The sequence below is a fragment of the Apus apus genome, chromosome 16 (genome assembly GCF_020740795.1).
Source record: "Apus apus isolate bApuApu2 chromosome 16, bApuApu2.pri.cur, whole genome shotgun sequence".
In the NCBI taxonomy this organism is placed as follows: Eukaryota; Metazoa; Chordata; class Aves; order Apodiformes; family Apodidae; genus Apus; species Apus apus.
Genome location: NC_067297.1, coordinates 4,747,954 through 4,775,219, shown reverse-complemented (window position 1 = coordinate 4,775,219; position 27,266 = coordinate 4,747,954). Strand labels below are relative to the sequence as shown.

The following is a 27,266-nucleotide window of genomic DNA, read 5'->3' as shown; positions in this document are numbered from 1 at the left end:
TCTGTTCTTCCAGTAATTTACAACTATACAATCATCCCTGGTCATTCTCTGGAACAGTAGAGATGTGCTTAAGCAGCAAAGAGTTCCAGAACAACTAAAAGTTTTCAAAAGGGAAGACTGTTATCAAGATAGCAAATAATCAGAAAAATCACTTGGCAAATGGAGCCAAACTGGAAAGTAGTAACTGCTCACAGACTTCACATTAAAACTTTCTGGTAGCAGTTGGGAGAGCTTTGAACTTAAAAATGAAAAAGTATTAAAAGAGAAACTGTCACAAATAAGGTAATTAACTATCATTTGTAGTAAATACCTAAGAACTTTATCTTTAAATCATTATAATAATTATTTATCTTACTTTCTATTATTTCAAAACTGGGGATTTGTGGGATTGTGAAAACTAACAAAACTAAATAATATTCATCTTGTTTCAATCATAAACAATGATGAATTGGTGAAGGAATAATAATGTTTGCTTTCCAGAAAAGTGAGAAAATCTTTAAATGTCAGTAAATCTTGGAAGAACCAGTGGAAGCTGTTGCTATTTTCCTGTTGAAGCTTTTCCTTGTGATTGTGGCTGGCATGGAGCATATGCTGGTTGCTATGGGCTGTTTCACAAAATAGCATGAATCTTTTCTTTCCATTTCAAGTGTGTTGTTTAGAAATCCATGATTTAAGACCTTATGAGGAAAGCATGAAAAGCTAAAGTATTTGAGGAAAGGGTGGTGACGTAAAAAATTAATTGAATCTCTTGGATCTAAGCATTGTTTTTTCCTTAAGGTTACTGTACAAAAAAATTTTAATCCATTCTGAAATAATGGCAGTCTACAAAATAAATCAAAGGAAATACTATTGCCCAAGACAGTCATAGTCAAAGCAATTCAGGATTCAAACTGTATTTGAATGAATGTATCATGAAAGGCAAGAGGAAAGTGGAAGAATTTTACAGAAAAAAATACAGATTATGCAAAAAGCCTGGAAAAATATACAGAGAGACTTTTTTTCTTGTAAAAAACCCTAGATTGAGTATAAGTTGAAAGATCCTTCCTGTCTAGCAGTTAGGCAGACCTGTTTGAGTGCTGGATGAGAGAGACTTGATTTTTTTATTTTAAAAAGACTATTGTATGATTCATCTTTTGTTCAAGGAAAGAAAACTACAGGAATGCACAGGATCACGTGACTGTGGGTTTAAATGGGGAAAGAAGGTGATAATTTCATGAGTTACAAAAAATAATTGCTTTCATGTAAAAATCAAAAAAGAAGAAACTCTCTGTTTGAGAGAAGTAAATAGAGTTAATCCTATTCACTCTATATATCTCTCAAATAAAGAAATTAAGAACCTCACTGAAGACTAAATTGGGATAAAACATTCTGCCTGTATTGTCCTGTATATACCCGTTTCTGGCATCTTCCAGAAGGGACAGAGTAACCAGTAGAGGGTTGAATAGACAGAATTGTTTTGCCTTTCCAAGTCCTTTCTTTCCAATCCTAGGATCCCAAAGTTTTCCTGAAAAATGTTTGGAATTCTAAAATGTAAAAATTAGAAATGGTGACATGGAATGGTAAGTCCCATTGTGAATTCATTAACAAGTGTTCTAATGTCACTTAGCAGCTTAACTAATTTTACAAGCAGACAAACTTCACTGTCCCATCACCAAAGGAATAATCAGCATGAAGCCACTGCAGGAATTCCTGACCAGTTACGTGGCAGACAAAACAGGAAGGCAGTCAGGATAACTCAAAGCAGCTATGTCAGTATGACACCTATCATATGGATATATACATGCATGTCCTATTTCTGTTCTTCCTACCAAAATTCCTTGCAGTGTCCTGCATCTATGAGGGATGTGAAGTGCAGAAAGGTGGAAAACTAACTAGCATGTTATGTATATATACTTAGTGCCACCATAATAAAGCAAAATTGAAAGGGATGATAAAAGAAAGTTTTATATTAGAAGAACTTTGAATCTCTACTACGAAATGAGCATATAGAAGGTGGGGAAACATGGATGTTATGGAGTACTGAAGAAGTCTTGTGCAATTTTGGATAGGAAGATATGTGCATAGAGAGGGCAAAAAAATTGTACTGTGTGAAACAAGCTTGTGCCCAGGTGTTTTTTTTTAAACAGATTCACCCTCAATTCAGGAGGAAAAATTATACTAGCAAGCAAGATCTGTAAACTACCAAATTCATTCCTCGTTATTTTAAAGATAATGTCCTGTAATTGTCTATAGTTACAGTTTGTATGTGAAAATATAAAACAGGTAGAGGAGGCAGTAGTCAATATCTTATACCTCTTTTTCAGAGAAGAAAGGGAAAATAAACCTGACAAAGTGGTACTGCAGCATACTGTCTCCCTTGATGATGTCCTGCAGACTGTTAGTAATGTCTGTTCTGCAGATAACTGAATCTGGCAGTATGAATGAGAATAACATGGGGACCTCTAGTCTTGGCTATTGTATAGGATGAAAGTGAAAACATTATGAATATTTTATCACGTATGATCTCTGTGACTGGAAAATAACTGTAGTGTCACTAAGGCTTACTATGGAGTAGACTAGACAAAGCAGATTTAATTGTATTACTTTAACAGAGTCCTGAACATTTGTCTTTGAAAATTGATCTCTGCAACTTTTTAGGTGTGCGCTGGAACAGCAGGTCATGTCTGTAGGAGTACATGGTAAGTTAAGCACTGCTATGCAGTAGTTACATCTGGGTGCCAATGACAGACTGCAGTAAACCACTCTTCAGTAGTATCAAAACTGTTTTATATTCCTGGATCAGGAACAATACAGATTTATTAATCCTAGGAAACACAGTCTGACACCAAGCTATGATTATACTAAGGAGGGTACCTGAGCTGAGAAAGAAGTTTCATTAATTTTCATGACAGGAGGATTAGATTTTGAGCCAGGGGATTTTCAAGTGAAGGAACTGGACAACAGGTGCTTCTGGTAGGACTTATAAATTATAAGGAAACTAAAGAAAGGATACAGAGAAAACTCTCAGAAGATCAGAGGACAAAGTTACTGAGTTCAAGGATCAGAAAGAGTGGGACACTTCATCATTTACTAGAAATGCTAGAAGATCCAGATAAAGGCTACTCCAGAATGTCTGGCCAAGGTATTAAAGGCTGTTCCACAACACAGTATGTGGCAGAATAAAATTGGAGAAATACATGTAGATTGAGTTATTGCTTGTGACTAACTATGCATATCTTCTAAGCAGGCTGAAGTCCAGGAGAGTAATATTTGGAAGTCCAAAAATATGCATGTGATAGATGCTGTATTTATAATTTCCTTTAAGAGAATTACAAGTCCAGAGGAATGTTCTAGGAAAAGGTATATTCAGGAGATTGGAAGTGTAGGGCAGTCAGTATTGGTCCTGTGCCTGACAGAAGAGCAACTCAAATCAACATTTCTGGGAAGAAGTAATAATGATGTATTTGCAATAGTGATGCTTCTGCAGCTGAAGCAGGCCAAAAGAAACAAAATCACAACAGACCAACATACTGAAGCTTACACGTTACATACACAGTGTCCAGCCATGGCAGCACTGCCATAAGAGTCCACAAGATAAAGAATATCATGGAATATATCTCTTCACAGGCCTTCATTTAATCACCAAAGTTAATCACTAAAGCGTGTTTTTTCTCCTTAAAGGAAAGCTTGCTATGGTTCAGTTGCTCAGCAAACAGTGGTTAACGCTCTTTTACCCCCTCAAAGGTCAAGGTTTTGTGCTGCATAAGCCTCCTGAAATAAGAGTTATGAGAGCTTGCACTGTGCTTCTCTGGGTATTATTTTGGGGAGAAAAATTATTTTGCAATTTTAAGAGGGCAGACATGCCCTAACAGGAATATAGGACTAAATCTTTGGTATTTTTTACAGTGCCAGAAAATTAAAATTTCCTGATTACAAATTAAGATAGTTCTTAACTTAGTTCTAAGAAGCAAATTAGCAGCATATCATACCTATGCTTGCCTTAGGGAGTGGATTTTTTTATATAACTACACTGCATTCCAAGCAATTCTAGTATAAAATGGGTTTGGGTTAAATCATATTCATTTCAAATCTCACAGTTTTTGAAAATACATCCAAAGTAGCATGAGCATCCACACTTCAATTGTAAACATCTGGATGTATTATCCTTAGATTGTGTTATATATATGGTAATAGAAACCATCTTTTTTATTCCTGGTAGCATATTTCAATTTACTTAGATGCTTACTCATTGTTTTCAAGTTTTTTTGCTTTTGTTTTCTTTCAGACCTTAGATTACTTGCTTAGCTCAAGGGCAAAAGGAGCATTTCAAGTACATATTCAACATAGCTGAAATATTGCATAGTTTTACACATAAAGTGGTCCAGGACTTCATCTGTCCTCATTTGAAACCTTTAAGTTTAATATTAGCCTTCTGTGTCTAGGCAATAAGTAACTTAATGCTGCATTGATCTACAAGGAGAGAACTGGGCTTGTTTGGGCTGGGAAAGAGGAGGCTACAGGGTGAGCTAATAACAGCCTGCAATTACTTGAAGCATCATTACAGAGATGATGACACTAAACTCTTCCCAGCAGTATCAGATGAAAGAGTAAGCAGCAGTGAACACTAACTGCAGTTTAGGAGGTTCAGATTGGGTGCCAGGGGAAAAAACGTCACTAGAAGACTAGCACATCACTGGAACAATTTGCCTTGAAATTTTGCAGTATCTCCATCCATAGAGGTTTTCCTCACTCAAATAGATAAAGCCATAGCTGGCCTCATTTACTGTTGGCAATAGTCCAGCCTCAACTGGGACAATAGGATAAGTGACCTTCACATCCAGCTTACGTTTCTGTAATTCCATTAATTGTAAAAATGTATTTAGAGTTGAATCTATAAATGAGAAGTCAATTTTATGCATGCTGTTCTGAGTGGATCTCAAACTTCATCCCAAAGAGGCCAAATTCAAGCATATGGGCTGTCCTTTTTGATGGAGAGTCTGTCACTACAGACTGTCACTGTCCTGTTGGTGAAGCAGGGTGAAAAGGAAATGGCCAAAGAATGGAGTTGTGGAATAACCATTTTCTTTTTTTTCCTGTTCTTTCAAATTTTTTTGCACCTTAGAGTAGCCCCATAGCTATTAAAACTCTTCACTAGTATCTGAAAAATAAAAACAGCCTATTAAACAATAAAAAGGTAAATGCCACTTTATACTGAGAAATCACTGGGTGGGGTGGGTGGGAAGAGTACCCACAAAACCAGAAACTATTTCTCAGATTGCATGACATCTGGAGAAGGATGCTTTTTGCCCTCACAGCTTAAGTAGCTGAAATTCTTGCAGGAGCATCAGCTTTTCATTTTATTGTGTCTTTTAGGTAGGGCTCTTACAGAGTTTGGTGCAGCTAGAGCTCTTGTGGGAACAATGGCTATTTTCCCTTTTTATCCCATCTCTGTTGCAAAGATTAAGGTAGCATACTTCAGAAGCAAGTGGTTATTTCAGATCTTTTAGCAGTCTTGCCTATAATTCTAACATAATTCTTGCCATCATGCTGGTCTTGAGGTTGTCTCAACTAGAAGAAATATAAAGGCTATGGAACACAGGTCAGTGTTCAAGGAACAGAGAAGAAAGCTAAATAAAAAAAATGCAAAGCAACATCAAATGGTGGGTCTAAATCTGGACCTGATCTTGGCCTCTCTTCCATGAATTGAGAGGAGCACTGAGGAGTGCAAAATGAACATGGAAAAAAAAAGAATATTTTTTTCAATTTCAGTAAATTCTTCTGGGTTTAAGCAGCATTACTGAAATTTAGATCAAATCAGTTTCGAGAGATAATTTCCATGGTTATGTGCTCTGAAAAATGCTTCTCCCATATTTATAATGCAAGTTATATCTGTTGGGCTGCAGACAAAGAAGTAAAAATTATTTTGGTTCATCAAGACTGAATATGCAGCATGTATCAGTGATACTTCCTAAGGTATCTCTAAAAATAGTTACAATTTCAGTAAGAAGCTATTTACAGGAACTTACTCTGCAGTGTAGCACAAAAATGATCTAAACTGGAAGAACATCAAAACTGGAAACTGAAATGCTCACACGTCAAATGCTGGAATCATAGTTGCCTCTATATATATAGTGTTACTCATCTAAATCTCATGTCATGTGAACAGTGTTTTCTTCATTGAACCCCATCTCATTCATCTTACAAGACAGTTAATGTCCTGCACTACTTAATATTTTTCATTATTGTCACAACTCAATTATAGATTTGTGCTTTACTATAAACTTACTATTCATGAGCTGCTCAAAAGGCAGAATTACCCATTTCTTCTCAAGCTTATAATTACTGTGTCTGAATATTTCATTGGCTACATTTGTTTCCACAGCATGTTGTCAGATCAAGAGGTACTGTTAAAAGCAAAATATAAATAGGCAATAATACAATGTATGCAATGAAAAACTATAGTTAGAAGGAACCCAGTAATTCTAGACACCCAACCAATTTTCTAGAAACTATTTTTTAAGCTTATTTATTTATTTAACAAATAGGTTTTTCAAGCTGTCATTGCTATCTATCTGGTGTAGCTCTGTGTAATCACACCTACTACAAATCAAATCACAGGATCTCAAATTAGGTTCCTTTGAGAAAAGTAAGGAAGACTGTGGGATAACCTATGAAAGTTTTCACTTAACAACTGATTTGGAATCAAAAAGGAACACGGACCTATACCAGGATCTAGTACAGTTATTCAGAGTAGCATTCAGCTGCTTTAACCATATGAACTTTCTCTGTTTTCCAATAATGCTATGTTCCATCCATTTCACATTTTCCTCCCTCTGCAACAGAGGATGGCAGTGTTCCTATAAGTTGTCAGTCTTATTTATCATAGAAACCCTCATTAATCATAGGAAAAACATTCTATTAATTAAACGAGGCAGAAAAAACATGGAAAAAACCATCATCACCATAAAGCCTGGATCAAAATACTCAGAAACAAGACATGCAAAACCAAGATTACACCAACAATATTCTCCCATTTACTAACTCTTGATTATTTTATTTCACCAGATTGCTTAAACCCCACCCCAACTTATCCTCCATCCACACTGCTTCACTATGTATACTTACCACCAAACTCTTCCAGTTCTGTTTCCTCCTCAGATCTGTACATTCTTGTACAATTAGAAGCTGATCAGATCTCCCTAATGATGGTCTATGCCATTCATATTAGAACAGGAATTTGCACTTAGCAAATTAATTCAAACTTGCAAAGGTATGAGAGAAAAACCCCACCACATACCCGAGACAAGGGCCCTGCCAAATATTAAGGAGATCTTGTTAAAATTTTTTAATTAATATTTTTCTTTTTAATAATGGGTGAAAATATTTTTCCCCTCACAAATAGATAACTTTTCTTAAAAAAACCTCAGCATACATTATACTAACTCTGCCCTTCTGCAAATGGTATCTTCTCTACCCACTCTTCTCCTCTCTCAACTGGTACAATAAGACTCCTTAGTCATTTTGGTGTGTGTAAGTGTGTGTATGTTTATCAGCATCTGATAAAGGATCTTGGCTGTAGCTACTTCTAAATTGATCCCACAGTACTATTCTAAAATTCCTCCTCTCCTACAAAATTTATTGTGGTTCTTTATACTAATCCTACAATTTGCAGTGCTAGAAGATAAGGCTATTCCTTTTGTACATCCATTCCCAAATTATATAATTTGTTATATATGTAATTTTTATGTAGCCTGAATATTTTTCCCCTTAGACTATGGGATTCCATAGATGTCTGAGTATACCCATTACTTACTGTTCTTTGCCATCAATTATTCCAACTGAAGTTGGTAACTGAATCAAGATGCCCCAAGACTAATTGAGTTACACACATTGAGGGCCTGTTCACAAGGAGGTGCCTCATGAGTCTCTCCTGCTCTCAGGAGACAATACAAGCAGTACTGTTAGCTTATTTTTAAAAAATTATCCTGTTGCTTGGATTGTTACTTGTGGGATCACAAGAGGAATTATGGTCAGATCATAGGAAGTGCTGGTAGAATAATGACAGGATGCATAACAAACAGAATAGAGGAATAGTGGAGAAAAAAGGAACCTGTTTGAGCATCTAATCTTTTCTGTTATTACAGAATTATAAGTCACATATTTTTAAATACTTTCGAAGTCTTACTTAATGCCAATAACAATGCAGTAGTCCTAGCAGCCTGCCTGATGCCTTTTCCAACAAAACAACTTTTAGTGTTTTATCTGTAAAATAACTGCAGTTTGCTTGGTTAGCTCTTAATGGATCCTGGAATTAATCAAGAACAAGGCTTTCTAAGAGTGAGCTATACCCAAGGAAAGAAAGGAAAAACTAACGAAGTTCCTAACTTTGCAATCTTGAAGGGACTTTATTTCTTTGCACTTATCATTTGTCCTTTTCTTTGATTTATTAAAGAACTATAGAATGGTTTTCTATTCAATCCATTAAAAGTGAGTAGGTTATATTTTTATTTTCAACTAGGTGGTTATACATTAGGTCAGAGAAACCATAATAAATACTGTAATTAATTTCATACCCAATTACAACAGAATGATTTTGGTCCAGTGAGTCCTGAACTTAGCCTAAGCAGAGAGTGAGAACTCAAGATGCCTTCTCCAACTTGTGCTTTCCACTGCATTCATTTTAAGTTCATCTTCAGGTTTCCATGGAAATAGCAGAGAAGTGTGCTTATATTCTTGGCATTAAAATATTCATAAAAAGAGAGAAGGAGATGGTTTATATGGCAGATGCTGTATTGCTAAGCTGGCAGTCAAAAACTAAGCTTCTTGTATGTAAGTGATCATGTGCATAAACAAATGTAATTCTGGAGAGGGAACAGGCCCAAAAAGTATTATTCACAGGAATAGGTACTATAAACCTGATCAACAGAGAAAGCAAGAACTTCTATCTGGAATGCAAGGCTTCCCAGAACAATGCAAAACAAAATGCTGCTAAGATTTTACCATTAGAAACCGAAATATTTCTCAGGGGAACAGAAGAGCATTTAAATTTGCTACAGAGGCACACATTGTACTAATGATCACATACTTTAACCAAAATGTCTTCTCTAATAAAAAATGGTATGTTTCTGGAAACAGAAATTCTCAGGTTGCTGTCAACAGCCAATATATTAAAATCTTTAATCCCAACGTAAAAATCTATCTTCTTCAGAGAGAAATAATGTTATAAACTTGGTGTTTGAGCAGACCCATTAAAATCACATTAACAGCATTTTTGATTTTCCAATTTAAAATGGAAAATTAAAATTAATTACATTTATTTAAAAATTGGCAGAAGCAGACTTAGATAAAAAATATACATCTCTTTGTCCCATTAGTTGTACTGTATGTGCTAGAAGGGCAGTGAGCTATATACTGCATATGACTGATTCCTCTCTGAAATCTAAATGTGTTAACTACTCATCATAGACTCAAGCCCACATTTACACATCAGGACCAAAGGTAAATTGTGAGCCATGCTAGGAGAATGTCTTTGCTATCTCTGAATCCTGCAGTCACCATTCTTCAATTGGGAGTCTGCCATTCATCCTACATGCCCTTGCAGTGGCATTACACAGGTAACCTGAAACTTCTGCCTTAAGTCTTTCTTGGGTCACTTCCAGCACTGCCACAAGGCCAGAGGAGATCTGTGGCAGAAGCCTGAGCACATACTGCTGGACTAGAGGTTTCAGCATGCTTATTGGCAAGAGCTCTTAAATAGAGTGTAGACTGTCATTACTTCTTGGCAGTCCTGCCTCTCCAGCACCTAATGGAATCTTGAGAAACATTCCAAGACATTATCTGTTCTTTTAGAAGCAGGAGAAAATATACTACAATTTTCATCCTTAAGCCTTGGGGTAAATAACTGTTGAAATGAGCAGGTATTGCAAATATAACTCTGTGGCACTGACTAGAACTATTTTTTTTACAAGTGCAATAACCTATATCACCAAATCTTTGATTAATACAATATTAACAGTAAAGTTTAGCACTTAAATCCATGCAACGTTAATCATGTCAGCACAACTACTTCGGAATTCCCAATGTTGAGGACTGTATTTTGAAATTCAAACTGCTTCTATACCTAGTAGGTTTATATATAGAGATGTATATCCATACATACATATACAGATATACATACATGCATACTTCTCTTTTTTTTTGTTATGTATTGAAATGGAAATTTATCAATGGAAATTGAAATTTATGCAGATACATGTGGATTAAAAAAGGGGGGATAAACCTATTAAAATGAGCCCACTTTAGAATAATGCAAGCAGAACATGGCAGAGCATACAAAGGATCACATCTCTTTTTCCACCCAAAAAAAATATTTGAAAGTGTCTTTTCAAAGACATTCTTGGTTACTCTGTCTTTATTAGATATTTGCTATTAGGAATCAACATGACAGTCACCTGATCCAGTGTACAAATGACCAAGTTTTGTGTCCTGTTTCTGAGCTAGGTTTATTTTCAAATATTTTTTAATTTGCATGCTAGACTTTCTGCTAATCACGAGGAAACAGTGAACGGTACTAGCTTCCCATCTAGTCTCCTGTAGATTATATCTCCTGCAAACCTAAACCTGGTCACAGTGCACCAGTATTTTATCTATACTATAGCATCAACCAGTTTAAACTAGCAATACTCAGAAACTACAATTTCTGTCACTACCTCTTACCACGTATGTTATATAAAAATTGTTCTTGTTCAGAAAGTAAAGGAAGTGCCTTGAGCACATGCCACAATTTATCTAGGTATCATGATAGACTCCACTGTAAAGGTTTGTAATATGTGTCTATTTTATGCTACTGAGCTTTAAAAGCTCCTAGAAAAGCACTGACACTCTTTGTGATCCTTGATTCCAGAGGAATAGTTACGGGAAAGCTTATCATCAATCTGTCTCTAGAGATGGCAGCAGGACAAGAACATCCCTGCATGTTTCATTAAAAAAAAAAAAAAAAAAAAGAAAAAGCTCCTGAATTTTCATCTTGTATCTTAGGGAAGACCAGTCATTTCACCAGCACTGTGGACCTCACAGACTGAGCACCAATTTGCAGTTAGACTTGCAACGTACTTTAGGATAGCAGTTTTGCAATCTTTGTTTAATCAGAACTAAACTCCAGTGCCACTAGCCAGGCTCTGAAGATTGAGATTTCTGTAGCATGTTATTTTTTGGTTGGTTGGTTTATAAAATGAGAAGTAAGGGTCCTTCTCAAAATATTTCTTTCCTTGAGTGCTCTCTCCACTTATTCCCAGCAGCATTTTTATAAATTCCTTTTATTATATTTTAAATATTCATGCTTTGAAGAAGAAATCTAATTATTTGAGTACAGAATGGCTTTTGTATTCTCAGAACAAGATGACATGTCTTTGACTCACTGTGGCCTTTTTGTTTTAAATTTCTTCTTGAGCAGAATAGCAGTGTAAAATTTAGAAAAACTGCATCAGTCCTTTTTACTTAGGGCAACTCCATCTAACTTCTATTTAACTGTCATCTTAATGAGAATTTATTAAGGACTTCTGTACAGCTATCACAGATCACTGTGCAGCTTACATCTTGTCTCAGGCTGGATCACTGGATATTTTGTGGAATTTAATGTCTGAGTGGGAAGGACTCACTTTGGACACTGAATCCCATGGATTAGCCAGTTTAGCAGAAGTACCAAGACAAAATTATAGGAACATCCATGTTCTAGTCTGTTACTGTTATGGTGTTTATTTTTTGGGGTTTTTGTTGTTTGGGATTTTTTAATAGATGCCCTATCTTTTTCATTAATACTGAGGAGAGGGGCTGGTACATAGTAGTTGCTGAAGTATCCAGTTTATTTTGTGACCAGGTAGTTTGGACACTGTACTCAGGGTAGTAACAGCTCCGGTCTTGACTGCAGATTAAAATGGCAAGAGCTGTTTAAACAAGATAACAGGATGAAGGCAAAAATATAATTTAAGCTTCTGATAAGTTTTTAAAATTTAATTTTTCAACTTGACTATGACCAAATAGCTATTTTCCTTTGTATACTACATTTTATTTTAGTATTAAAACTTACTACACCATTTTCTGTCTTAGAAGAAGATGAAGATGCATGAAGATATATTAATGCAATCTACAGCTAAACATCCCTGGAAACAAACATGCCTACTGTACTTCCACGTCTCATTTAGTATTTAAATTTGCTATTTAATTACATTTTGTTAGATATATGCTGCATTTTCCTCATTTTTTTAAACTTTTACTCTGTGATAATGTACCTAATTTTATATCTTCAGGGATTAAATCTATCACCATGACATGTGGAATACAGATCCATGACATTCAGCTTCTCAATGCACTTGTCTTCTAGCTACAAGTCAGTGCTGCTCCCTATCAAGGACACTTTGACTGAGTATCCTTGTTTTCCTAATATGATAATAATTAATCTTGTATTGCAAGAGTACTGGAAAAATTCTGAGGATGTATGTTTCATCCAAAGCTAGCTGTTGACCAATGACAAATGAGAATGTCACAGTACTAGGCTATAGCTCCCTGATAAGCTGACCTTGCCAGAGAAGCTGGAAAAGGAATTACCTACTCCTACAGTGCAGTGGAATGTCCCTCCCTTAAGCCATCACATCTGTTTGTGAGGTCACACTGTAAATGCGATCAGTAGAACTGATCCAGCGAAGAAATAGCTCATTTTGGAGGGAAAAAAAAAGCTTATTTTGGAATAAAAAAGAAAGAAGGTTTGAAATTCTAAACTAGACTGGTTTCCAAGCCTATGGTAACATCAAGCTACTTTAAAGCAATGCATGAAACAAATCGATCCACGGTACAATGAGCATAGGATTAAAATCAGGTCTCTGCTATGTTGGTAGAGCACGGTGACAACTGTATGACATACACAGCAAGGAGCTGAGGAAAATAATGCCTCATCTCTCCTCTCTTCCACCTGCACAACTAGCAGGATTTCTTCAAGCTTCTGAAAACAATATCTGGGGAAGAAACAGCCTGTATTCCTACCCTTGCTTGCACCAATAGAAAGTATCAGTTTAAAAACTAAAAGGTGATTCCCAGAGATGAGCTGGCAGTGGTTGTACATTAGGTGACAGGGACATGCTTCTCTCTCCAACATCTCTCGAGTCTCTCTAATGAGTCCTAGTAAAATCAGCCTGATTTTGTCTCCTCTTCCTGCATCCACACTCCTTCTGATAATTCTGTTATTGGTTAAGGAATAACTGTCTAGCTCAGTGCATAGGCAAAAGAAATAAAATTAGGACAAGATAAAAAATACAAACCTAAAACTATGCATAGAATTATATTTTGTAACTTGAAAAGTATTTCACAACTCCAAATTATTTAATTAAATTGTAGTCACACCTATAGAAAGCATCCAATTCCTTCCACTTATTACAAGTGCAGCATCTGATACAAAATGCAATTAAAATTTCACCCCTTCAAAAAGACCACTTGAACACTCAGTTCACTTAACGTTCTAAAATAGCCATAAAACCTTAACATTTTTAGTCATATAAAATCTAATTGGAAGCAAGAAATATACTGACTTATCTATATTTTTGTTCATTACTCTTATTCAGAGTAACTATTTTCTTTTATTCCTTAGAGAGATTTGAATCCTAAGCATTATTGAATTATTCTAAAAGTATAAACAAGCATTTATATTCTAGAAGTTTGGTTTTTCTAATTAAAAATATAAGCTCCAGTCCTTAAAAGACCATTGCATGCATACACTCCACTAGAGTACTTTGACACTTGAGGAGAATGCAGTGCAGTATGTCATATAAAGACAATTTTTAAAAGTCTATTAAAAACAAACAGTAAATATATGTAACATTTTAAATCTCACTATTAGAATATTTACTGTGTTGAGACTTTGTGTGTTTTTCATTTTCCAAGAACAAATATATTTTTAAACTATGTATATATAGAATCACAGCACTGTCTCTTCTAGCAAAGTTAAGAACGTTGTATTGACTTGGCTGCATGACATTTTTCTCACAAAAACTTGCACATCATAAAGGACATTAAAAAAAAGGGAAATATACCAGTCTGTTAAACCTATTCTCTCTGTTCTGCATGCAACAAATACCCCGAGATATTTTTATGATACAAAAGTGTTTAAGTAAATCTCTCTTTCAAAAAGTTTTGGGTTTTTTTACAAGCCAAACACATCTGGAACTGAGAAGAGCAAGACAGAACAAAGAAGATTAAGCCATTGACGCAAGATGAAGAAAGAGCAGCTGAGACGAGGGTTTTCTAACAGAAGGAACATTATAATACAGGGAAGTTTAAGAATTGTTGTTGTACTGTCAGTACAGATAAGCTGTTTTGACAGCATCTTTCTGTGAAGTTTAATAACTAAAATTTTAAAAATAATACATGTCCTTTCCTATACAATTCTGTATTATAATGTTGACATTCAGGCCTCAGCTGTAGGAAGTGGGCTCTGTAATGGAAATGTATGACATAAATACCAACACTGAATCAAGAGGATCACATCAATAGGAACATTAAAGATTTAGAGGAAGTTTGGTTTATATGTGTAGCTCTGAGGAATGAAGAGACAGAACAGCAGGACACAAAACAACTCATGTAGTTACAAGCATTTGTGGGTGTCAGTCATATTACACAGCTGTTTACAAAGGCAGACTTTATCTTCTGTGTCACCAGAGATGCCACATGTCCTACTCATACCTGTGTGGGGAAGATGACACAGATACCACTTTACCTCTTTATTTTATGTCCAGGATTTTTTATCTTGGAAAACCCTTCAGTTCCCAGCTTGCACTTTTAGATAATCATATCATTTCTCTGTTGTTCAGAGAAGACTCCTCTCCGTAACAGGGCAACAGCAACATTTAAAAAAGCATTTGTCATGCTGTTCCAAAATCACCAATCTTTTCTTAATGAGCCTGCTCTAGAATCTTTTTTGTGAGGTAAACTGAAAAGGCATCTTGTGAAAGCCCTCAGCGGAGAAAGGATTATAAGTTCTGTAAAATCTTAACAATAGATGAACTTGCAGCAGACTGAAATGATATAATTTGTAAAATCTATATTCAGAATAGTTTTCAACTAAATCTCTGACTAACACACACAGTCACCTTCCAGTAAAGCTAGAAGCTGTCAGTTTGCAGTAAAAAAACCCAAAAACATGGGACAGCAAAAATAGAACTGCATGAATGTTAAACTTAAGACTGTCTAGGAAGCTTTCTGCCTTTGGTGCAAAATTTAAAACTTATTTGTGTGACCTAATTTTAAGATAATAAATAACTTTTTTAAAATGAGATAGAAGTGAAGAATAAAACAAGATTCTTTAAAGGTTTTATGTGTGGGCAAAAAAGTTCAGCTACCAGGCAATAATAAACAGTGGAAAAACATTAGCAATTTACGTACAAGTTCAATACATAATCATTTTGGTGAGCCAAGACTAGTGAGCCAAGGCATCAGTGATATGCTGATATACTATATTAAGCCTGTTCTAAATTTCTGTACAGGCTAGTGCTTTTTAAGTGCACTTTAAAAGCAATAAATAATTTGAAAGGAGCTCAGTTACTCTGAAACAGTGTCTGTCAAAAGAAGAGCAAAAAGTACCAAAAAACAGCAATTGAAATTAGCCATACATTTAGAAATCCCAGTTTGATTTAAACATTTAAAACAAAATCTTAAAATGTAAAAACTGAACTTTTTCAGGCTTTTGTGTTGTTTGGTTTGGGTTTTTTTTGCATATTTATGTTTGCATACAATGAAATCACCACTACCATCACAACCCCTCTCTTCCCCCTGTTTCTTTAAATAAAAAATGAAGTGGTTCATGTCAGCCATGCCTTCTTAGAAGATGATGTTTAGAAAATATTCGTGGTATCTGATATGGTTTCTGTAACAGAGAGTGTAATATCACATAAGAGATTTATGTGAGCTTTGCCTGATGGACTGTACAGAAACAGGTTGTAGAAGTTTGTTGCATACCAGGAAACTATTCACATTTCTGTGAAGCAGTTTTCTCTACTTTCAAAGTGGAGCAATCTTGCTTTTAGGTTTTCTGTTTTCTTTTTAAATATAGTGGATGGCTCCAGTGTTTCCTTTGGAATTATGTGATAGTCTGATTTCTCTTCCAATTTGTCTTACTCTCTGCTTCAGCTTTAACCTACAAGTCTGCATGCTCTGATGTTACTGTACCTGTACATTCAGCAGTACAACAAAATGCACATAAAAGTGGTTCCAAAATAGCAAAGTCAACTTTAGGAATCAGAAAGCAGAAACTCCAACAAGATATGATCCAGGATCTATTTACCAAGGAAGGAAACAATTCAAAATGTGCAGGATTAATAAGGAAAATTAGTACTAATAAAAATCAGTAATTTCCTCACAGCAAATAATGAATGCAAAAAGCACAGAAGTACAGAAATATTAATCAGGAAAGCAAGGTTCAAAGAATGAAAATCTGGAGCCTGGATTTGCTCATATTAAAATCTGGTAGTAATATTCTCATTCACTTTGTTATTTGTAAAATCCTGTTATTAAAATGAAATCAGCATCTACAACACAATCTGTTGGAATTCTACAGAATTTCCCTGTACTTATTATTCCCCAGTAAAACAAAGAATTTAAATATTAAGGCATATATATATAATGATATAAATGTAATTCTTTTCATCATCTAATAGCCTCTTATGCAGGCATGTTTGTTACACCATTCTTTGCTAATACTTTTTCTGATTTGTTTCTAAGATAAATTTTATCTGATTGTTCTAACATCTCCTTTCAGTGTTCATGAAGTTCAGTATTTCTGACAATTTCTCTTATATTTCTATAAAGCACAAGCTTTCCGTTCCATCTTTGAACTGTTTTTCTCACATCTTCTAAAACAGTGAATAATTTACTGTTATAAACATTATAACATTAAAAAAGCATCAAAAAGTAGCTGCTAATAAACGCTGAAATGCAGGAGAAAGAAAGAATAGGAGAAAGAATTAAATTTAGTCACATCCTACCATGTATCCCTTATCTATTTCACCCTTAAAAAAATATAGCAAGAATTGACTGAGAACATAATTTCTGTCCCAAAACTCCTATGATTCTACTATATAAAGTTACTGCATTTAGAGAATAAATTATTGATATCCTATTGCCCCAATGCTCTGACTTTTATGGAAGAAAATAAAAAGCAGGAGGTAACATGAATACTTAGCACCTGGTAACAATGCCTTGAGTAGCTCATAAAACTCGGCATCCAGTCATATGCAGATAGACAGCTTTGTGAGGTCTTCCTGTAACTACAATAGTGTGACTGCACTACTTTTCTTTCCCAAACACACAGATAACAAATCTAATAGTAAGGTTTAGTTATGCAGGATGAGTTCAGCTGCTCTAGCAATTAATCATGAAAACGGGGAAGTCTGACTTATCTACCTTTTGATTTTCCTCTGCTTCTGGACATGGGACCCTACTGTTTGCTTTACACTGATCTGGAATTCACTGGACTCCTCTGGGAGTTGTATACTCAGGATTGCAGCAGAGTCAAGCACACTGAATTACTGGATCATTTTATAACAGGTTTGTAGTTACATCTGTTCAGCAAAGGGCCCAAAGAGCACTGGTAGCAGTACTTGATGGAAAAGTTGAACGAACAGGAGGAGAGAATGAGACCTCCCTTTATTCCTAAAAAATGAGTTTATAGAAAATCTCAGCAGGTTTATATAATTTAATGTATGCTTTCAATCTTCATTTCACCAAATATATGTCATTCTGCTTTCCATACCCTAGGCTGCTTTAAAGAAAATAATTAAAAAAAAAAAAAAAAGAGAAAACCCCCCACACCATCACTTTATCAGGATGGGAGGTCTTTAAATGGAAGGATTTAGCAGTGTGGTTTTTAATTTATAAAAGAACAAGGCTATAATTTTATTGCATCTCTGTATAAATATGTATTAAACAGAGTACAATTATAATTGGATCTTTTGGTCTAACATTTATCATAACTATTGTATTTCGATCTCTTGGGTTTTCCCTGTTCTGACCCTTCTTGTAGTTTTTTGTAGCTGACAACAGCTGTTTGAGCTGTTAAGCTCCATCTTCCAGAAAAGCTGGTTCAACTGGTTCAGCCTCCTTCCTAAAAAAAATTAATTTTAAAACAAGAAGCTACTTCAAGTTATCTGACCCAGCTTCTAGCCATTTGTTCTTATTTTGCCTTTCTCTATTAGATTATGTATTTCTTCAAATATGACCATTTTTTGCTCTCTCAGGTACTTCCATACTAAGCAGGTATTTAGCAATCTTTTTAGCTAAACAAAATAAATTAACCTTTTGAAATCTTTTTAAATGCTGTAAGTCTCAGTCTGGATGTCTGGACAGCAATGACAGCCAGATGCTCTGCAAAACACTGCCCCAGGACATTGTAGGCACAGCCACACTGCCTTTAGTTTTGTCAGGCTTTGATTTTTTTTTAACATATCTTTAATCTCCTTTATTAACCTTTCACATTTCCAATTCATTTTGATTGTTTTCCTTTTCTTATGTATGGGTTGTTGGGATTTTGTTTGTTTCTAATTACTGCTTTCATTCCATCTATGAAGAACAGCAAAGGCACAATGCAAGCTGCTAATGGAACCATCCCTTTCTGTGTCCCTGCCAGAAGAATTCATACTATTGGATTACACCTAATACTAAAGGCATTGTAAAAATTAGTCTACTCTGACAAGTCCAGTGATATCCCTATTATCAGGGTGCTACCACATAAACATTTACAGCAGTGGAACTCCAACTGATCTTGGCAAATATTAATGGAAAGAAACTCTCATTGCTATGTCACAGTTACAGTGAGAAGGCTCAAATTGCTAGAAACACTGCTGGCTTTGGCAGGACACAGCTGAAGCACAGCTCATTGTCAACTGATATGACACTCTACCGTGCCATGTTGCCAGGGAAACAGCAGAAGAGAACATAAGGTTGTTAAACTCGATGGGTTCTAAAAAAAAGAAATAAAAAAATGCACAGGACCAGGTTGTCCTGAGCTAAGTGTAGCATATGTATGACATACCATCATCTTCTTCTGTGAAATTAGTTTAGTCATTGCCTTTCTCCCTAGAACTAAAGGACTGAAGGATTCTTGCTTCTAAAGATGCTACTTCTGTTATATGGATTTTATGCTAAATTATGTTAAACCATTATCAATAATTTATTTATACCGACATTAAATGGTTGGGGGTTGGTTCCTATTTGTAAAGTAAAATATGATCAGTCAGTAAATAATGTGTACACAGAGAATGACTGCACTGTGTATTTTGAAAGCCAGTTGTTTCAGTCACTTTAATAATGGAAAGAAAGGGCAGTATCAAGATTAAATATCTAAAAAAATAAGTGACAGGAGTTAGAGTACTGGATTAATTGGAGTAGAGGAGTTATTAATCATCTGCTAATTTTGAAGTATAATCAAGGGACACTGTCATTGGTTGACAGGTTTAAAATTTGACTAAGCCTATTAATAGATTAAAAAAGTGCATTCTACTACTCAAACATCTGTCCTAAGACAGAGGCTTAAATATTCAGTCTTAGTAGCATCCAATTAAACAAACAAACAAACAAACCTATTAAAGATCCGTGGCACATGCATAAACTGTCTCATCCATTACTATTCATAAGAAACAAAAAACCCCACATCTATCCAATATTAAGATCCATCTAACCCAAAATGCTATATAAGCAAAAAAGTAAGTTTCAGATTTTGTTTAGTTGATAAAAAATTTCCTGGCAGAAAGAGGAATTCTGTTCAAAATTCATATAATTAGGATATGAAAGAGGCCTTTCCAGGTAAATTACTATTAGATAATTGACAGGTTCCATTATGACCCCAATGATTTGTTTTGCATGAGGCTCTCTGCAGTCTGAACTGTTTGCTGCAGTATTTTGTCTTTTTCCTCTGCATCTTCCTTTTAACAAGATGCTATGCTGCAAGAATAGCCTCAAAAAAGCCTAAAAGACAATTTTTCCATTTGCTTGCAATGGCTGCAAGAAGAAGAAAATTATCTAAACCTTAAGTTTTCCACAAATAGTTTTACTTGAACATTTATATTTATAAAAATTTTTAACTAATGTAATTTTTAGAAAAAAGCAGATGTGTACAACCTTTGCTTGGTCTCTCCTGCACCATATAAATCTGTTGGCACTATTGTGTTGCAAGGGCCTCAGAAATTCTCAATCATAAATTCAAGTTTAACTCATTATTTATTTTATTACTGTTCTATTGAAGAATCTTTCCCATGGTCTAGAACCCTGTTCCAGCCCTACACTGTGGAAGAAAATTGAAAACTATCCATGTATATAGAGTAGGTATGAAACACAAAACTGAGTGCATACAGGTAGACAGATGGGGAGACTTGCAAAGAAACAGCAGGTATGAGAGGCAGGAGTAGTAACATGAGAGAAGAGAAATCACTAACATTCTCTACCACACACTAAGTTAAGAAGAAATGTAAATAAAGATGAGACACTTGGATATGAATGGGCAACTCCTTTTAAGTGCATGATGCAACATGTAAGAAGGCAAAAAGAAAAGGAGTACTTGATCATTTAACATAATCAAAGGCCAGAGATGTCATCTAAATATGAAATAAAATATGATACAGGTCAGTCAGCTGCTAAGGACCATGAAAACTATGACAAGTAATTTAATTGACATAATAGAGAAGAAATCAACGTAGAGATATAAAAACCTAAGGTAGCCTTTTCAGAGTGCTGGTCAGGAATAATAATCTTATAATAAATCAATAGCATTCCAAGGGTATTGTACAAACCATTTTGCAACTCTCTCAAAAGAAGAGGCAGCTGTTACCTAGTTGAGTCATACTAACTACGTGCATGGAAAGATAAAGCTATATTTATTACATGTTAAGCAGAAAAAAAATGTGGAAGACACTTTGGAAATGAAATCAGACACAGATCCTATTTGCAGATAACCCCAGAGAAGCAGGGAAGGTATTGTTAGAGAAGAAAACACACAAGGTGGAGGAAAAAAGAGAACTACAGTTTTCACTGTCTGACTCTTTAGTAAGCAGACAAGTCACAATATTGGTTATGCCAGATCTACAAACTCTTAACTCAGGTGGATTTTGTCTCTGCAAGTGATGTTAGCCAGAATAAAGAGCAGCAGGAGAAAGACAAAAGCCCATGAAAAATTCTGTCTTCCCCTTCTCTCACATGTTTCAAAGCAGTATAAAGTTTAACTTTGTATGTAATTTTAAGAAACAAAATACGGAAATACTGTCCAGGCAACTGATAGTTTGGGCATTATTTTCGTTCTCCGTTCTGCACTCTGGTGTCTCTACAATACTCTCTCCCTGAACAGACTTCACAGATTAGCTATATTCAGGACCTACAAGTAGGCACAACTACCTCATTTTCCCCTCAGTTTTTACTATCTTTGTTGATCATTTTAACACATCTTTACAATAAAGACAAAGCTTATGCCTAGCAGTTATCCATTTCTGTCAACACAAAGCACAGAAGTTACCATATTCAGATAGATAATTTGCTCAACTTTCACAGTTTATAAATCAGCCAGATTATTACATGCTCTGTCAAGCAGCAAGTTGTGTTTGGCAGCGGACTAATTTTATTTAATAGTTCTCTTCACCATAGATACTACAACAGGAAGCATTTTAGACTCAGCAACACTATTATTTATAGGGCTTTTTTAATGAGTGGCAGTCTTAGAGTTGCAGTTCAAGTGATCTACCAATGTAGGTGCTTCTCACAGTTCAGCTAGCAGAGCTGCTTAAAGCTCTGTCATGGTCTCAGCACACCTGGAACATGCCATGTTCTACACAGTAAAATTATGGATGTATGTTTGGATAAAGCATGACAGCCAAGGAAATGATGGACCAGAGGTAACCTGTTCTTTGTGATTATGCAGTCTGGTTCCCCCTGAAATGCTATTAGTGTCCCTCTCCTTTTTGCCACGTAAGTGGGAGTGTCAGGAAGACTAGTCTCACATCTTCATCTGTATTCTAATTTCTCGACAGTTCATAAAAATATCTGCAGAATTTAATTTTATAGATAGACAAATACTATGACAGTGGTTGCATGCAGGTGGAAGCTGAGAGATGACAAATGTTTACTTCATCTGATTTTAGATAAAGGAATCAAAATCGATGTTCACAAGGATTTTTCAGAGTATATTGATTGATTTTTTTTTTTTTTCCCTTTAGGCTAGTTCTTTCTGGGTTTTAAATCTGAGGAGCAAGGCAGGAAAAGTCTAAAGAATTGCAAGAAGCCAACAAACTAGTCAGGGTCTAGATAGAAATAAAATATCCTTTTCCTAATGTCTCTGAAAACAAAGAGAAATAATTAGGGGCAATACTTCTCTCATGTCAAGTAGAGGTTACTAAACAAAACTTGGACATAGGAATCTGTTGCACTGATGCCAAGATAAGACTCTCCAGATAGTGAAGCATACATAAGTCCAAGTGTAGGAGAGTGACTGGTGAATCAGTAGCATAGTACAGAGAAGATGCTGGAAGTCCAGTGGATGCTATACCAACAAAAAGGGGCCAAATCAAGAAGAAAAGAACAGTTTCCCACACAGTGCCAACAAGGATTATTGAAAATACTGTATCTTTACAAAAATAATTTCAGAGATAACTCCATACTTGTAGAATAGCCTCAGACCCTTATGTATTGCACCTGCTGTGAAATAACAAGGGTTATGGTGTTCTGGATTACTCCAGGAGCCAATACTGGGGAACAAGCTTTTTAAATATAAAACAACTGAAGCTGTGTAAGGGAGTGCAAGAGAAGCAGAGGCACTTTAAGGTTAACTTTCTGATTTTACAGTTTATATTTTAGCTCCTCCTGAAAGGCAGCTGTTTTCAGACATAAAGTATGTTTAGGAACCACCAGATGATAAAATCGTTATATGCTCCTACCCACAAAGTCCCATCTTTTCAGCATAGAGTTTTACAAGGCTGTCCAAAAAAACAGTTCAGATTAATCCTCATAAAGGTTAACTCAGGCAAGTTAAATGTGATAGCAAGCACATAGTTGCACACATGCAAGTGTTCATCTGTTTTTCTGTAGTTACTGTATTCACAGGCTGTGAAAACCAGAAGTTAATAGCAGTAAAGGGAATTAAGCAGGAGTGGTTATTCTTTGGACAAGACAAAGCAGCCATGTAATCACAAACAGTCAAAGAAAATTTTAAGAATCCCATACAAATTTAAAAACGTACTTGATTTTTTGTTATTTTAAATTAATTTCATCCCAAATTCCTACTGAAAATCCTGGAAAAAATAGGGAGAAAACTGCTAAGTTATTGCTATTTCAGCTTAAAAATTTCCCAGACTTGAAAAACATGGTGTCCAAATTAACCATCATGGTACACCAGGATGTCACAACTGTCTACCTTTTTAAGAGGTGTTTGGAGTAACACTTAAACAGGTAAACATTTAGCAAAAAGGCACAAAAAATGTGCTGTCATGTGAAGAGCACCTCTATTGCCCAAAATTATCATTAAATAAATATATCTGTCAGTGCAGAAAACCACTCAAATAAAGTAATCATAGCTTTACTATGGATTGTAGGTGAGGGAACAGAATCACATTTGTGACTAGGGACTCAGGGATTACTGCCTTAGGAGGGTAGGGGGTGAAAAAAAGGCTAAACACTGGGGTGGGGGAAAGGAAGAGAAGGAAGGAGAGTAAGGAGAAAGTGCACTTAACTGTTTGATTATCTTCATACAGCTTCAAGTCATATCCACTCAGCTCCACACAGAAAATTATTGCTGTAACCCCCTCGAAACAGTGGATCCATTTTTTGCGTTCAGATCTCTGTCCACCCACATCCACCATTTTGAAAGTCAGCTCTTTGAAGGTGAACTTATTTTCTACAATCCCTGTGGTCATGTCCCGAGAACGCAGAATATCTTCCACTGTAGGGATGTAGTCCAGTGCTGCAATCCTTTCTAGGTCATTTAAGTAGTACGCAGCATTATCCTCTAGGTGGTACTCATTGGAGCGGCAAAAACACTCCTGCACACCAGGGTCTACCCAGAGCCGCTTCATGACTCCCAGCAGCTCAGGGGTGATCTCACCTTTGCTCTCAGCTGGGCCTGTCAGGGCAAAAAGCTGCACAGCATCGTACGCTCTGTCAGGGTTGTGGAATTCTATCTTAAGGGTGGCTAGAGCCCGAATGATACGTGTGAGTGAGTCAATTGCATTATAGATAATCAGAGGTTTGTATTCCTTGCAAGCCTCCAAGTTAAAGCCACCACTATGAATTATTTTCATCTGCTTTACAATAGTACTCTTCCCAGAATTGCTGGTGCCCAGGAGAAGGAGCTTAATCTCTCTTCGTTGTCGCTGGCTTTCAGAGCGCAGGTGGCGGTCAATCCTCCGGGACCGCCGCGCTGCCTCTTTCTCCTCAGAGCTTTGCCGACATCCCATGGTACAGCAGGCAGTTATAGAAGGGAAAGGCTGGAGATTGTTGCACTCTGTTTGTGACTCTGAAAAAGATCTCTGGTGTCTTGCAGTTCTCGTGCCAGGTACACCTTCAATGGAAAAAAAAAAAAAAGTCACTCTCCAGTCCCTGGTGGTCCGAGATGCCTGTACCACCTAATTCAGTCCCAGCACGGGTGCAAACACGTGTAGATATGCAACCACAGCAATAGTCTCTTCAGTAGATCTCATGGCACTCCCCTTTCCAGTACATGAACATTGGCACATCCCTGTTAATGAAGGGACACTTCCCTTTGCCACAGTTTGGATAGATCCAGCAAATAGTCTTTTCTGTTCTGCATAATTATTTTGCTGCCTTCTGTCCAAAGGTAAGGAGCTGCACTTTCACCTTCTATGCTCTAGCCCTTGTCTTTCAATTGTGTTTTCTGGTTGCTGTGGTGATGCTGCTAGATAAAGCTGAAGCTCTTTTCAGTGGTGCTGTAGTTGTTTTGTTTCTCTTCCCCCACTTCTTCAGCTGATCCAGTTTAGCTCTGTAAATCTGTGCCTTCCACCTGCCAAACAATGAGAAAAGAAATGAATGAAATGAGACTCTGCTTCCTTGCTGCAAACCACTCTATCTTCCTTTTCTAGACTCTAAACCTTTTATTACCCCAAAAAGAAAATACAGATGGAAAAATATATAAAGAAAAGCAAAAATCTAAAACCCTAGCAAAAACCTAGGGACAGCTGAAGCTTGCAAACCTAAGAAAATGTGATTTCTGAACAACAGTAAATCAAACCTCCCTTTCAGCCTTCTGTGTTTTATTATCTAAACCTACATGAAAACAAACAGTGCTGAGCTGTGCCCCAATTTCTCCCTCAGCAAGAGCTTATGGCAGTGCTTCTCCTGCACAGTCCTGTTCTGGCTGGTATTTCTGAAGTTAAAAACGAAACAGGCTCACAGCTACTTTTCCCAGTCTGTTTAAAACAGTAGCTTGTACTCAGACAGATGTCCTCCTGAGTTTTCTTTCATCTTTTCTGTTTGCACTGAACATTTAAATAACTAAATTAGGAAGCAAAAGGAGGCAATTAACTTTGCTTTGTGCTTTTTTTTAAAGGGAGAATTACTGATCTTTGCAGAATACAGAAACAGATCTTTCCCCTTGGAGAACAGCGCTGTTAAACAGAGTACCTGCATCCTGCTTAACCAATGAAGTGATGCACTACTACAACAAACTTCCTAAGCTTCTTTCCAGAGCTAAGCTAAATATCATTAAACATCATCTCTTCCATTTTTAAGAAAGGAAACCCTGAGGTGCAGTAGAAGTGAACAGTGGCTACAAGGTGAATGTTTAGTACAAAAAGTACAGGAAATGCCATCCCAAGCAAGGGCTGAAAGCTTTTCAGTGACTGTTACAGCAATTGTTCTTTCCCAGATTAGGGGTTAAGTCTGCTTGCTGGAACTCTGCAGAAGGCAACAGCAGGAAGCAGTTACCTCTCACAGAGGGAAAACACATTACTAACAGCTGATTGGTGGTAGCTTGCCTCTCTTCTAGGACGGGCTTGCTGCTCCCACTAAGCTATGAGCACAGTGGGCAGCAGATCACAGATGTTATGGCTTCCTCATGGCACGTTGGCCCCAGCCCACTCTGGCACCTCTTGCTGCCTGTTTACTTGTGTCTAGAGGGTCTTCAGTGAGCATTGTTACAAACTAAACTACAGATACCCACAGGGGTAGGCTTAAGAAAAACTTCAGAGCCAAAGACAAATTTCATTTTCAAAGTTGCCCTAGAAGTCTTTGGAAGTTTTTCCTGCATGAACTTACTAGCATTTCAATGTAGATGTGACAAAGCATTAAAATACATACTGAAGAGGATAATTGCACAATACCAGGAGAGGGACAGAATGACCCAAGCCAGATGTTGAACCTCTCTACCTTTTGCAGAAAAGAAACTGAACTACGACTACTTGTAACCTTAGGTACTTTGCTTTCTTTCTTTTCTTCTTAAGCATCACAGCAGAAATTTTAGTGAACAAAAGATATTTCAGCACTTCAAAGTAGTAATCTATAATTAAATATTTCAAATGAAGCTCAGGATTTATTAATATATTCCTTTCCCCACATCACAGTATAAGACTCACTTACATAGACAACACAGCAGAATGGGGTGAGTCTGATTCCTGCTTGGCCACACTGCTCTGATTGAAAATTATAATCTTATATTTACATTACTTCTATTTTAATATGTAATGTCTATTTATTAATGCATATACATTTAATTATATGTTTTGTATGATACTGGTTTTACTGTTGAGAATTTCATCTCCGGTATCTTGTCTTGCCAAAAGTCATTAACAGCCAGGAATTTCAGCAAGAATCATAGCATAGAATCAGGATAGTTTGTGTTGGAAGTTCTGTAACAGCATCTTGACATTAGGCCTGTTCTTGCAGTATGCTGGGTCCCTTTTCAGCAGTTTCTGATATATAAATGTGAAGGTATCTGGGAATGTGAAATGTCTACATGTGGAAGGACAAACAGTTATGGCAATCATTGTTAATCCCTTAAAATCAGTGAAAAAGGTATAGAGACTGGACAGATTCAATGGCTGACAGTTTTACATATTATTTCCTGAAGTTTCCTGGGATCCTAGCCTGGGACAGTTGAGCTTACAATCACTTACTCTTAAATACTTTTACTGATTCTATATTTATCTTTAAATCCTTCCTAACTCTAACACTACTTAAGGGAGATACATAGTTGAACCAATGTAGACCTGGATACAATTCATTACTACCAGGATGAGTCAGGACAGGTCAGGATTGATACT

The 27,266-nt window shown here is 36.2% G+C and overlaps 2 protein-coding genes across 3 annotated transcripts in view; one reads left to right on the top strand and one right to left on the bottom strand.

Annotated features, from left to right (window-relative positions):
- RSPH14 (radial spoke head 14 homolog) overlaps nt 1-27,266 on the top strand; it is a 77,528-nt gene that overhangs the window by 12,121 nt on the left and 38,141 nt on the right. The window lies entirely within an intron of this gene.
- GNAZ (G protein subunit alpha z) overlaps nt 1-27,266 on the bottom strand; it is a 52,573-nt gene that overhangs the window by 4,713 nt on the left and 20,594 nt on the right. Inside the window, exon 2 of one of the 2 annotated variants that reach the window (XM_051634217.1) lies at nt 23,724-25,009. In XM_051634217.1, coding sequence (XP_051490177.1) covers nt 23,724-24,446 — 723 coding nt within the window. In that variant the 5' untranslated portion in view covers nt 24,447-25,009. The remainder of the gene's footprint in view (nt 1-23,723; nt 25,010-27,266) is intronic. The other variant, XM_051634218.1, reaches the window with a different exon arrangement.